This window comes from Natator depressus, chromosome 3 (genome assembly GCF_965152275.1).
Source record: "Natator depressus isolate rNatDep1 chromosome 3, rNatDep2.hap1, whole genome shotgun sequence".
In the NCBI taxonomy this organism is placed as follows: domain Eukaryota; kingdom Metazoa; phylum Chordata; order Testudines; family Cheloniidae; genus Natator; species Natator depressus.
In genome coordinates this window covers 115,196,161-115,211,105 of record NC_134236.1, presented here as the reverse complement: position 1 = coordinate 115,211,105, position 14,945 = coordinate 115,196,161, and the positions used below count along the sequence as shown (strand labels likewise).

General features: G+C 41.0%; 1 protein-coding gene across 1 annotated transcript in view; it reads right to left on the bottom strand.

Moving 5' to 3' along the window:
- Positions 1 to 5,308: 5,308 nt before the first annotated feature.
- The window catches only part of CCDC170 (coiled-coil domain containing 170), an 82,769-nt gene continuing 73,132 nt past the window's right edge, over positions 5,309 to 14,945 (bottom strand). Inside the window, exon 13 of the mRNA XM_074948624.1 lies at positions 5,309 to 9,562. Within this exon, the coding sequence (XP_074804725.1) occupies positions 9,362 to 9,562 (201 nt within the window). The 3' untranslated portion in view covers positions 5,309 to 9,361. The remainder of the gene's footprint in view (positions 9,563 to 14,945) is intronic.

Sequence of the window (14,945 nt, the reverse complement as noted above, 5' to 3'; positions counted from 1 at the left end):
AAAACTACGTTCTTATAGAGCGGAAGCAATGGTGGGAAAGAGAGTCTATATACAAAGCCAATTCAGGAATCCATCTCTGCACCTGCCTCTTTCTCCGCTTGAGCGTAGACCCAGGACCGGGCTCACCACTACTCCATGGCTTGCCTAGAGTTGCTGCAACTCTGTGGCAGTTTGGCCTGGTTTCCTCTCCACACTGTGACTGTGGGGTAGCATTGCAGACAATAACTGAAGTGATGGCAAAGTGCCCAACTTGACACCTGGAAAGCCTATCCTCCCTTGATGCAGAGGCCATCCTCTGCTTACAGAACCTGGACATTGAGCTCTGATGTCTGCATCTAAGAAGCAGCAGCAGAAGGAGTGGATAATTTTATTTCTCCAAAATAGACCATTTTTGCCAACAGCGAGTAAGCATTGTGCTGCAACAGACTTTGCAGCATAATTCAAACTCTGATTATATTTAATTAAAAATTTCAATCCTTGAGAGTTCTCAAAACAAAAATAAAATTCTAATATATCCTAGAGAAAAATGTCTCTGCTATTTTGCTGTCAGTGATATGCATACCAAAGGAAATAGCATAGGGCCATATCCTCTAGTGTTTACACAGGAAAAATACCAGTTGAAGTCAATGGGAGTTGTATGTGAATATTAACAAACACTAATTATAATACTTAGCACTTTCAACTGTAGATATCAAAGTGCCTTACAAACGTGGGTTGGTATTATCTCCATTTTACAGAGAAAGTGCAATCATCAAGATTCGGGCCCTGATTCACCAAAGTACTGAAGTATGAATTTAAGCACTGTGCTGAATTTGGGCCTTGGTCCACATTCAGAGTTACATTTTCCTCCAGCATAGGAGGTTGTTTCCTCCTCTGGAAAATAATCGATTGTAAATATATTTGCAAGGTTTCATGATGTGCACTGCATAACCATGTAGCAGAATACAGTGTGTGACAATATGCAAAATTCATGTGAAATATTCTGATAAAATCAGATTCTGTGAAATCTGATAAATTATCACAAGTGTTGATCAATGCCATATATTTATTACAAAATATATGACAAATCTACAGAATCTCTTTCCTTAAATTTTCATGGAATTTTCCTTTGTCAGAAGAGCTGTACAAATAGTAACTATTTAATTAATTAGCAATATTATTTATGGTGTATTTAGCTAGTTTAAAGGAATCTGGTCAGCTGTGAATAATTAAATCTTGTTTTCAGCTATAAACATCTCTCTTTAAATTCTTTAGTGTATATTGTAGAATAGAGTCTTTGTCAGAGAAACTACACATATATACAGTATACAGATTAAAAAACAAAATAAAATCCCTTACTTCCTTTAGAAATTAGAGACTATATTTCATACTTGGAAGATAAAAAATGCTGCTGGTAGCCAACATTGCAACTCCTCCAATCTTTCAGGTTTAACAAACTACCAAAATACAATCTATTCACCAAATATTTCATTTGGACAAAGTTAATTAGGTTCGTTAGGATCCCTGAGCCAATTTTGACAAGTCACAGAGATTCATTTACATGCTGACATAACCCTTCTGTCTACAGTAACAAAACACAGAGCATGCTCCTGGTGTTTTGATCCCTTTATATTTTATCTTTTACCTTCTACAGTCTTTGTCTGCAGTTTAAAATTCTTTGGGTCTGGTCTCTGATTCCATCTCAGTTTAGATCTATGAGTTCTTAATTTCAGTTTTGAGCTCACCATCGCTAGCAGGTTCTGCAATTGCTTCACAGGGAGAAAGTGCCTGATCCTGCCCCTTTGAAGTCAATGGGAGCTTTACCATGTATGTACAAGCTCAAATTCAAAATGACCATTCTCTCTTCAATGTTAAGAGAAGCACTGATGATCTCCAGAGGAAGTCACAGTGCAGCACTTCTCAGCAAGGTCAAGCTGTGTGCAACCTTCTTCTAGAGGATGACTGTTAGCTAAGGCTAACTAACATATGATAAATGTTACCAAGAGGAAAGTTACCTCCCTTTTCTGAAATTTGCAGATCAGGTTGAAGAATTACTGTCCAAACAAATAGATTTTGTTAAAATTGTTAAACATTATAATGAAAACACAAGCATTAATAATTGAAAAAAGGTGGATGATTTATTGCCTTCCTCCATTTTATAAAACAGAAAAATATTGTGAATACAGCTTGGATAGGACTAAAGTGCTTTAAAGTGTCTTTTTACCCATTTTACACATGTATTTAAATTTGTGTTTGACAGTTACTACATAATATTATAATCAGAAGAGAGCATCATCATGCTTAGTTATATGGGGACAGCAGGATGATTTTGTACCCAGAGATTCTTGTCCAGATTATGTATGAAATTATTTTAACAGCTTCTTTACAAAAAATTGTAAATCAAAATGGTCACTGAAACAAGAAACTAAAAAAATCTGATACAAAGTTAGTATTGCAAAAATTAGTAACAACGATAAACTGGAAATATCTTTCCTTTGATTCCCTCAGATCTCAGAAACACTGCTGGATTCCTACTCAAAACAGCAGTCTTCTAGGGCAGTGCTTCTCAAGCTATCTGATGTGGGGAACTGGCAAATTTTTTTTCCAATGTGCAAGCAGACCGGCAGCCGATGGCTCCGCGGACCACCACTTTGAGTAGCACTGTTCTAGTGGAAACACAATCCCCACATGAAATAATACTGATGATTCAGTATATGGCACTCTGAATCAATGCTAAGTCTCATGTAACTTGCCAAACACCAACCCAAGTTATTACATTCTGCCTATCTACATTCAGTTTCAATTGGTACACTATTCAATTGAAGTTTCAGCTAATAAAGTATGCTTCATTTCCTGTGTACAGGGGAGTTGAGTGATGCTAAATGCCCCATATTACCCAGAGATGGACAGAGTATTTCTTCTTCACTTGTTCATTGATTTCTCTAGTGTTTAGCATTCTAGCAGCTCAGTACTTAGGTTAACTATTTTTAAAACACAGAACTTTGTTACCCAAAGTAAACAGTGACATAAAATCTAAACCTACCACTTCCTATGACTATTGGCAGTAAACTTAAACAGCTCCCCCTTGGGTGAGATATAAAACCGTCTAGGGGTTTACCTTTGTAAAGCACTTTCAGATCTTTTGAGATGAATTATATTATTCCTCAATGTAATCTGTTAATTATTTCTAATAGTGCATAATAATGAGCAGAACCTTGTTTAATTTAAATAGCAATCACTTACAAAGAGATTAATTATTTAAATAACTCAGAGTACATGTTTGCAGTGTTGCTGTAGCTGTGTCAGTCCCAGGGTATTAGAGAGACAAAGTGGGTGAGGTCATATCTTTTATTGAACCAACTTCTGTTGGTGAGAGAGAGAGACAAGCTTTGGTGCTTACACAGAGCTCATCTGCAGTCTAATAAAAGATATTACCTGACCCACAGTTTCAGTGTATATACCTCACATCCATAACACAAAAGTTATCAGCAATCTACCTTCAAACAGAAAGTGATATATGGACAAATTATTTTTCAGGTTTTTTTCAATTCTGTACTCTTTAGTAATAGACCAGACTTCTTCTAGAAGTGACTTTGAAAACTGTGGTAACAATACTTAAATGAAATGCGCATAGGGTCTGTTTCTATAGTTAGAGATATCGTATGTATTACCGGTAACAAGAATGCCTGTAGGATGCAGGACCTGATCCTGCAAGTTCTGTGTATGCCAAACTCTCACTGAAGTTAAAGGAGCTCAGTACCGCTCCAGAGACATTCAGCACCTTACAGGTCTAAACAACATTTGGGAACCTGAGAATGTGATTGACTACCATGAAGTTTGCCTAGGTGAGAAAAAGTTCAAGAGGCCAGAGGTTTATTAATATGAATTTTGGGTCTGTGAAAGGTGCCCAGCTGACTTACAGAATGAATCCTATTGGGATCCATTGACTAGGTACAGCATGAGAGACAGCAGTGCAAGCTTACCTCCACTGCCCTATTACTATGCCTGCTACCTATTGGAGGAATGATAGGGAAGGCTAACAGGATGCTTCAATCTCTTTGCCAATTCACTCCATAATTACTTTATTTAGTCTACCCATAAGGGCACCGATTGTGGGGTCTGTGATATCACAGCTGTTGTGGAGATCATGTTGACAAACGTAATTTTATTACATAAACCACAGAAGCCTATGAACTCCTAGGAAAGAAAAGCATCTTTTTTTCATATAGGATATATTGCCTTCAAGAAGAAGAAGAAAAACCTGCAGAAAATATATCATCTGATTTTTTTCATCAATTTATAACAGGAATGTTCATCATTGTTTCCATGAGTCATCAGCTGACCTTTAAAGCTGCCAGAGAAGTCTGACAGTTTTGTCAGGCAAGTTGGGGTTTTCTTTGTTTGTTTTATCATCCTTTCATTTTATGTAATTTCAAGGTTATTGCTGAACAATGTTTATATGTGTGGAACCATCTAAGATCAACCCTCTCCTGCCAAAAAAACTTCAGACAGTTTAATCTATGCAGGATTATCACTTCTTGTGGCAAGAGAACCAAAACAAATTGAAAACTGCTGCTTGAAAATTATGAAGAATGAGCAGCCTTACCAGTCGTCCTTTCTGTTAACCCCCAATTCTTCCATCCCTCCTGTGGTGGGCTGTCATCCCTGGGGTGCAGTTGGCAGCTCTGGGAACCGCTGGACCCCTCTAACCACTCAGTTGGGTTGGCTCTGCTCACACTGCTTGGGGACACAGCCAGCCTAATCCAGACCCTGTTATCACCGAACACGACAGCGGATGGCACCACACATGGAAAGTGAGCTACCTGCAAGAGCAGCTGCACCCAAGCCACTCAACGACATGCAGCAGACAGCAGCCAGTTTCCTAGCTTTCCAAACTCACACCCGCCACTGAAGTATAACCCAAAATTATACCATCTTGTGCTGCACAGAAAACTGTACAGTGCAAGCTCATAAAATTCGCCCCCTCCTGCAATGTGGAGAGGAATATGCAACAGCCTTTGCCCGAGCTATGATTTCCATACACTTCACTCCAACTCATTGGTTTCGATAAAGCAAAAACAAGCTTATTAACTACAAAAGATAGATTTTAAGTGACTATAAGTGATAGCAAACAGATCAAAGCAGATTACCTAGCAAATAAACAAAAAATGCATACCAAGCTTAATATACGAAAAAGATTGGATATGAATTAGTCGATTCTAACCCTAAGAAATGATACAAGCAGGCTACAGATTCTTAAGGGGCAAGCTGCACTTGCTTATAGCTTGGAATCCACAGGTGTTCATTCATAGGCCAAAAATCCCTTTAGCCTGGGTCCAACACATCCCCCAGTTCAGTCTTTGTTCCTCAGGTGTTTCCAGGAGTCTTCTTGGGTGGCACGTGAAGAACACCAGATGTCACTCCCTGCCTTATATAGCTTTTGCATATGGCAGGAACACTTTCTTTCAAAGCTTGGTTCCCAGACCAGTCTGTGGAAAAATACTGACATCTCAAGATGGAGTCCAGCATCATGTGGTCTGATCACATGTCCTTGTAGATTCATAGCAGCCATTACGTGGCAACTGTCTGTAGCGTTCTCAAGAAGGCTCCCCAGGTGGGACGTAAACTTCTCAGAAGGCCTCCTGTTTTTTCCTAATGGCCCATTGCCCTCAATAGACCCTTTCCCACCCACTATTTAGACTGAAAGCATCTTGTCTAGCGGGTGTTACCCAGGTTTGTAACTACATTTGAAATACAGACACATAGTCAATATTCATAACTTCCGATACAAAAATGATACATGCATACAAATAGGATAATCATATTCAGCAAATCATAACTTTTCCAATGACACCTCACATGATGTACCTGGCATAAAATACTTTATGATTCTGTCATAATCATATCATAACAATATTACTGTGAAGAATATGGGGTTCAGGGTCATACCTCCCTCTCCTCCCAACCCAGTTATCCAGCTTCTAAACCTGTTCTTTCATTTGGTTGTGTGTGTTCCAGTCCTACCAGTACATAATCTTTTTCTCTAACTTCATGATACTTTCTCCTCTTCAAGGAGTCTCTTTCTCTTCCTTTGATAGTCTATTCTACCATTTCTAGCACAGAAAACATTTTACTATCAAAGAGTTTTGGTGAAAAAGGCATTTACAGTAGCTTTGCTCCAGAAATTCTCTATCTTTCTGGAAGTATACTCAAGATTTTCGTTGTCAACATTTTATAAGCTTTGGGTCCCCTCATTTGTTTTTTCTTCAAAATTATAAAATAACTGACCAGTTCACATGGGTACCATTGTTCCCCCTGGGTTTGAAGAAATGTCAATGGCTCATGTTCTCAAAGTTAAAAAAAAAAAATCTCCACCAGGTAGAGCACTTATTCATGGGGATCTCGTCTTCTAGGCTCAAACTTAGTAAAGCATTTCAGCTTGCTTAAGTGCTTAGCTGAATCAAGGCCTTATTGCATAATTTCTCTGTTTTCAAAACATAGTAGTGACAAGTTTGTTATGAAGTACAAAAATTAACTCAAAATCACATCTTTTTTTAAAACAATGCTTTATCAGAATTTTTGTGGCACACACGAAACAATATTGTATTTTATCCAGTACAAATACTGTAAGAGACAATTTGTTCAAAGAAAGATAGGCGGAGAGAAAGATTAAAATTCAACAAGTTATGGGCAACTTATTTATTTAATTTCAGTGGTTACCTTGAAAATTGTAAACAAGGGGAGCCAAATTCTGCTCTGTTTACCCTTGCAAATCTGGAGTTACACCACTGCCTTCAGTGGAATTACTCCAGATTTACCACTGTAACTGAGAGCAAAATTTTGGCCTTTAATTGAAAACAAACATTCTATAGCTTTATGCGTATTATGAGCAAATGCATTTCAATTTTTATATATATTTTGTACCCAATATAATCCTCTACTGTAGTGAAACGGTAATCCTTATAAAGAAATAGTGGCTGATTCTGCAAACGCTTACTCTTTTAATTCTTACTCACAGAAGCAAGCCCAGTGAAAACAATACTCTACTCATATGAATAATGGTTAGCACATGGTATTCCAAGCCTTTTCAATCTTAAAACATATTTTGGGGAAGGTTTTAATTAATTTGGATTTAGGTTGCTACATCCTGGTTTGAAAATGAAAGATTCAAAGAGAATTTTACCTAAATCAATTTTCCTCGTGAAAAATAATGAGTCTGAAGTTCTCAACATTACATGAAACAAAGCCCAATAGAAGATTACAAGTCAGCTTGGGGTTAATTAAACTGCATGGTTAAAAAATCACTCTGAACTTTGTTCATGTCAAACTACTGCTTTATTTACTTTTTTATTTGCTTTAGCTAAATGAGCAAAGATGCCAGTAACTCTTCCAGAAGAAAAACAAATATTTAGAATAAGGGATGTATTCACTGATGTACTATTTAAAAATTGTACATGATATGTCTTATTGAGGCAACAAAGTCAGAGACAAAATTAGAACTCAGAAGTTCCTGATTCTGCTAATCTTGGGCTCAAAACACAAGAGACTAGACTAAACCTTTCTTTGGACTTGAGGTGAAATCCTGCCTCCACTAACGTCATCGGGGTTTTGCTTCTGACTTCAAAGGGGCCAGAATTTCATCCTTGGTCTCTTGGTTTGAGCTCCCAGGAACTTCCATGCTCTAATCTTGACAGACACTGAATCCTTTTGTGGCCTTTAGCAAGTCATCTAATTATTGTGCCTCAGTTTCCCCATCCGTAAAAGAGAACTAAAAATACATATCTCTTAGCGGTGTTTTGAGGGACTAGTTCTGAAAGTTGTCAAGTGCACTCAACTCCTACTGGGAGTACATTCAACACCTAGTATGTTCAGACACTAATTTCTTACTTTAGTTTGTTCAATTTATGGTTTATAAAGCATGTTTCAGTATTTTAAAAGTGTGTATGTAAGAAACAACAGCTGACAGGGCTTTACACTAGCTGGCAAAGACTCTGTCCACCTATGTAATTATGGAACAAACAAAAGCACAGGCTAAAACTACTATCAACCTTATCTGAGTATTAGTATATCTGTACATCCTCTTCCTACCTACACACCCCCGAGCAGTTCAGTTTGACCGATAAAATGTTAATCTGTAATCTGTTATTTTCAATGAAAGAAGTGCCTATATCTCAAGTTTTATTTTGTATTTGTGAATATTAGGGTTTTTCCTTTTCATTTGTGAATATTTGTTAACTTGTATGTGAACAAACCATTTCACAATAGAAAATAAGAAAGGAAATTAGTGTTAATCTAAATAATCACAGGAACATATGATTTACCATACCTGATCATACCACTGGTCTGCCAAGTTTGGTATTCCTCATTCAAAAATAGCCAATAACTGATGTTTCAGAGAAAAGCAAAATATAAAAAAAACTACACTGCATGTAGCCAGTTGTGCATTACTTATGTAATCCCTCCTAATCCTGTACTAAAATTGTTTTTCTAAAAAAAGATTGTAAAGATTATTAATCTATATTTTAAGGAAAATGAATTATAATTTCAATGACTGGAGTAATGTCTGTTGAGATGCCCCATGCTCCTAACCCCTCTATGGTATGTTAATTATGCAAAAGGGAACTTGTTGCAATTACAATGTGTGTTGCATCACAACTTACACTGCTCTGAGGTGAGAGCACGCTGCTTCCTTACTTCATATCCTCTGCCTTTCCACCACCCAATCAAGCTTCTAAAGCTCAACTACAGTGGGCGCAGAGGGACTAGCAATGATGAGAGCGAAGCATGTGTTGGTTGGGGGAGGTAACTGAATAGCTGCCTCTTTTATCTGCCCAACTACCCAACAGAACTTTCACAGTCTGGCTGTCCTATGAGCCATGCAGCAGAGGTGAGTCTATACCCCACATACTGTCTATCAAGCACATAGACCTTGATTACGTACAAGCTTTATATTGGGGGTGATACGGCTTGTCTCTTATCAAGATTTGTGAATTTGTACAGATAACTGCCATTAACAGTAGGAGGAATTACATATGTTTGTTCCTGGACAGGGAAACAGACATCTGTTAGCTGTATTAAAAATATTGCTTATTAAAAATACTTCAGTGTCTAGAGTGCAAGAAATTTAAATTTAGGTTGGATCCTTTTCTGTATTTTGTTTCGCTGCCGGTACAGTGGGTGAAATCCTAGCTCCGCTGAAGGCAATTGCTAACCTCCTCTTGACTTCAGTGGAGCCATGATTTCACTCCATATATACATTTTGAGAGAGATGGTTATAGGAATATTTGCTCAAATCACTCACAATCAGGACTCATGCTGCTGTTCATTTTCAACACTAAGAGCCAGCTGAGTTCTGTCTGCCTGTCTCTCAAAGAGGCACTGTTCAGTGAAGAAGCTGTAAGTGGCTTTGCGAGTGTCCATCTTGCCTCACTGCCACGTCTTTGAGGCAGACACAGGGAACAAAATGGTGCTGATGAGAATGGATCAACCCCTCAAGACGTGTGATGATTTCATAGTCAGGGAATGCAAGGCTGGTAACACTAAGGCCCAACATATGCGAGACCACCTCACGGAACTCTGCCAGCTGCAAAAGCAAACAAATCAATCATTCAGACAAGAGGAAGGCTGGAAAAACATTTACACACACACACACACACACACACACGCAAGTAGTACTTGTATCAGGGATTCAAAGATTATGTAATTGCTCCTTACAACCTGAAAGTTTGGCATTGTTCTTCTTCCACATGATTAGAGATTTTGGTGGACTAGATGGCTGGGGTGACTGGAGACTGGACATAGAGTCTTCATCTCTAGGTTTAATCGCAGAAAAAAGTCATCATACAAAGTCTGCTGGGCAGCCTGTGTTTAAAGGCAGGTGTTTTCGGTCCAGTTCCAAATGGACAGGTGTCCATATGAAAAGTCACCATCAATATTGTTGGCAGTCACAGCAGGAAAATTAGGACATCAACAGCTATGACACTGCATGCACACAGGTGACACATCTAATGAGTAAAAATGGCCCAGGTCTACGTAGTCACTTTTCAGAGTTTAATCACACTTTAATAAAAGCTATGAGGCAACATTCAGACATCTTCTGTCCCTGATTAGATTTTCAAACCAAGATAGTTTAGCACTAAGGGGAAGGAGAAGCATCAGCAGATGTGCCTAAACTTGCAGCTTCTAACTCCCATATTTCCCGTGGCAGGCTGCAGCCCTTGGCCAGCCTCTCCCAGCTAGTTCCCTTTAAATTACCTTCATCCAGCTCCAGCTGGCTGGCAGCAAAAGCATTTCAAACAAAGTAGAACTCAAAACAACATCTTTATGAGAAGTAAGGAATGGTGTCCCTAGCCTCTGTTTGTCAGAGGGTGGAGATGGATGGCAGGAGAGAGATCACTTGATCATTACCTGTTAGGTTCACTCCCTCTGGGGCACCTGGCATTGGCCACTGTCTGCAGACAGGATACTGGGCTGGATGGACCTTTGGTCTGATCCAGTATGGCCATTCTTATTGTCCTTTCCACCCAGGCATCTCTGCTTTTACATTCTTCAAATCTTCCTCTACTACTTGCAGGACAGGTCAACCCACCTCACTCCTTTCTCTCTTGTGCCAGAAGAGGCCAGAAAGTAAACAATCCTTCTCCTCTAAGATCTCCACATTATGATGGAACAGCCAGAGTATATATTGCCCTCCTTCCCAGAACTTGTCCTGATTGGCGAGGAGGGGATCCTACTTCCACCCTACACTAATATGTCATGGTCCCAGACCCTTAAGGAAACAATAATCTGGGTTTTTCCCCAGACACCGAATTTTACCCTGAGACCATTTTCTTTCCCCCAGCATCTGCCTCTGCCATTTCCTAGGCCCTCATCTGCTCCAGAACTTCTGGAACCTTAAAGGGGCATGTCAAGGGTCAGGGTTTGGCTGGCCTCAGTCCTCACTACTTCTTAAAGGGGACAGAACCTCCTGTTACGTCACCCATATCGGTCTTTGAATAGTGAGCTAGGTGATTTTGTTGTTGGGATACTAGATGAATTTCTGTCATCATGGGCAAATGTGCTAACCTACCACAAGACAATTAAAAGAGTGTAAGAGGGAGAAAGCCTTCCCCTCCACAATTTCTAACTGGTTTATTTATTTATTTATTTATATTACCAGCAGTCCATAGAGGTCCCAACCAAGATCAAAGCCCCATTGTGCTAGAAAGGGTACAAACACAGAATAAGCTATACTCAGGCCCTCAAAATCTAAACCCCCTTAACTCACTGACAATTAAGTTGTAAAACAGAGTGGAAACAAAAACAAATACACTCCCAAAATACCCTGGTTACCCCCCGCCCCCGAATGGAATCCAGAACATTAAGGTTATTGTAGCATACCTAAACCAAATTCAAATTAAGAAAAAACAAATGCAAAGGCCAGATCCTGAAGCCTTTAGTCAGGCAAAGTCTCACTGAAGTCAGCAACAGTTTGTGTGACAACAGACCGAATGAAAAGCGAGTACAGACCTTCAGTATTTACAGCTAAGTTCAGAAAAATAAATAAAATCAAATCATCATAAAGTACTGAGGGATCTTAAGGATTCAGCCTGGTAATATCTGTCCTAAATTAGGTCCAAAAGCTGTGAAAGAAAGGCTAAACAATGAAAGGCTAAACAATGCAGCACTGGAGGGGCCTCATATTTCAAAGTGCTCTTCCCAGTGACTTCAGAGCCAAGCCTGGAGGCTGTAACTCAGAAGCTGTGGCGGAATGCTGGAGCAGCATGGTGGAGCATTAGCTGGATTTTTTTAAAGGGTTCACTCAAGGTTGGCTCCAACAGGCTGGTAAGCTGGCATTTGTCAACCAGGACCTCAAACACATTTAAAAAAAAATCTGGAGCTCCCATGTAGTCCTCCAGCTCTTGGATCCATGAGCCAGTTGGCGAGGGAGCATCCAGCAAGAGTAGCTCTTCATGTTCCTCCTTTCGTTCCCCCATTAACATCCTCAGAGCTCCTGATCAGATTATTTCCTTCCTGTAGAAGAAAACTAGAAGAGGCTCCTCTAGCATCAAGCTTTGGCCAAGAGGATTCACTCAAGAGCCACATGGGAAACTCTCTTCTCCCATGGGATAAATACAATGCCTCAACAGCACTTCCAGTCCCTGCTGACCAACATGCTCAAGACTCAGCTTGGTGCATGTTTGTTGTTCTCTGTATCGTAGCTGAAGTTTTTCATCCTTTTCCTTTATTTTTCAAATCTTGCCTTCATTTTTTGGGAGGCAATTCCACAGTTAGAAGCCAGTTAAGGAACATATGCGTATGCATGGTTTAGCATTCATAGAATCATAGAATCATAGAATATCAGGGTTGGAAGGGACCCCAGAAGGTCATCTAGTCCAACCCCCTGCTCGAAGCAGGACCAATTCCCAGTTAAATCATCCCAGCCAGGGCTTTGTCAAGCCTGACCTTAAAAACCTCTAAGGAAGGAGATTCTACCACCTCCCTAGGTAACGCATTCCAGTGTTTCACCACCCTCTTAGTGAAAAAGTTTTTCCTAATATCCAATCTAAACCTCCCCCATTGCAACTTGAGACCATTACTCCTCGTTCTGTCATCTGCTACCATTGAGAACAGTCTAGAGCCATCCTCTTTGGAACCCCCTTTCAGGTAGTTGAAAGCAGCTATCAAATCCCCCCTCATTCTTCTCTTCTGCAGACTAAACAATCCCAGCTCCCTCAGCCTCTCCTCATAAGTCATGTGCTCTAGACCCCTAATCATTTTTGTTGCCCTTCGCTGGACTCTCTCCAATTTATCCACATCCTTCCTGTAGTGTGGGGCCCAAAACTGGACACAGTACTCCAGATGAGGCCTCACCAGTGTCGAATAGAGGGGAACGATCACGTCCCTCGATCTGCTCGCTATGCCCCTACTTATACATCCCAAAATGCCATTGGCCTTCTTGGCAACAAGGGCACACTGTTGACTCATATCCAGCTTCTCGTCCACTGTCACCCCTAGGTCCTTTTCCGCAGAACTGCTGCCTAGCCATTCGGTCCCTAGTCTGTAGCGGTGCATTGGATTCTTCCATCCTAAGTGCAGGACCCTGCACTTATCCTTATTGAACCTCATCAGATTTCTTTTGGCCCAATCCTCCAATTTGTCTAGGTCCTTCTGTATCCTATCCCTCCCCTCCAGCGTATCTACCACTCCTCCCAGTTTAGTATCATCTGCAAATTTGCTGAGAGTGCAATCCACACCATCCTCCAGATCATTTATGAAGATATTGAACAAAACCGGCCCCAGGACCGACCCCTGGGGCACTCCACTTGACACCGGCTGCCAACTAGACATGGAGCCATTTATCACTACCCGTTGAGCCCGACAATCTAGCCAGCTTTCTACCCACCTTATAGTGCATTCATCTAGCCCATACTTCCTTAACTTGCTGACAAGAATACTGTGGGAGACAGTGTCAAAAGCTTTGCTAAAGTCAAGAAACAATACATCCACTGCTTTCCCTTCATCCACAGAACCAGTAATCTCATCATAAAAGGCGATTAGATTAGTCAGGCATGACCTTCCCTTGGTGAATCCATGCTGACTGTTCCTGATCACTTTCCTCTCATGTAAGTGCTTCAGGATTGATTCTTTGAGGACCTGCTCCATGATTTTTCCAGGGACTGAGGTGAGGCTGACTGGCCTGTAGTTCCCAGGATCCTCCTTCTTCCCTTTTTTAAAGATTGGCACTACATTAGCCTTTTTCCAGTCATCCGGGACTTCCCCCGTTCGCCACGAGTTTTCAAAGATAATGGCCAAGGGCTCTGCAATCACAGCCGCCAATTCCTTCAGCACTCTCGGATGTAACTCGTCCGGCCCCATGGACTTGTGCACGTCCAGCTTTTCTAAATAGTCCCTAACCACCTCTATCTCCACAGAGGGCTGGCCATCTCTTCCCCATTCTGTGATGCCCAGCGCAGCAGTCTGGGAGCTGACCTTGTTAGTGAAAACAGAGGCAAAAAAAGCATTGAGTACATTAGCTTTTTCCACATCCTCTGTCACTAGGTTGCCTCCCTCATTCAGTAAGGGGCCCACACTTTCCTTGGCTTTCTTCTTGTTGCCAACATACCTGAAGAAACCCTTCTTGTTACTCTTGACATCTCTTGCTAGCTGCAGCTCCAGGTGCGATTTGGCCCTCCTGATATCTTTCCTACATGCCCGAGCAATATTTTTATACTCTTCCCTGGTCATATGTCCAACCTTCCACTTCTTGTAAGCTTCTTTTTTATGTTTAAGATCCGCTAGGATTTCACCATTAAGCCAAGCTGGTCGCTTGCCATGTTTACTATTCTTTCGACTCATCGGGATGGTTTGTCCCTGTAACCTCAACAAGGATTCCTTGAAATACAGCCAGCTCTCCTGGACTCCCTTCCCCTTCATGATAGTCCCCCAGGGGATCCTACCCATCCGTTCCCTGAGGGAGTCGAAGTCTGCTTTCCTGAAGTCCAGGGTCCGTATCCTGCTGCTTACCTTTCTTCCCTGCGTCAGGATCCTGAACTCAACCAACTCATGGTCACTGCCTCCCAGATTCCCATCCACTTTTGCTTCCCCCACTAATTCTACCCGGTTTGTGAGCAGCAGGTCAAGAAAAGCGCCCCCCCTAGTTGGCTCCCCTAGCACTTGCGCCAGAAGATTGTCCCCTACGCTTTCCAAAAACTTCCTGGATTGTCTATGCACCGCTGTATTGCTCTCCCAGCAGATATCAGGAAAATTAAAGTCACCCATGAGAATCAGGGCATGCGATCTAGTAGCTTCCGTGAGTTGCCGGAAGAAAGCCTCATCCACCTCATCCCCCTGGTCCGGTGGTCTATAGCAGACTCCCACCACTACATCACTCTTGTTGCACACACTTCTAAACTTAATCCAGAGACACTCAGGTTTTTCCACAGTTTCGTACCGGAGCTCTGAGCAGTCATACTGCTCCCTTACAT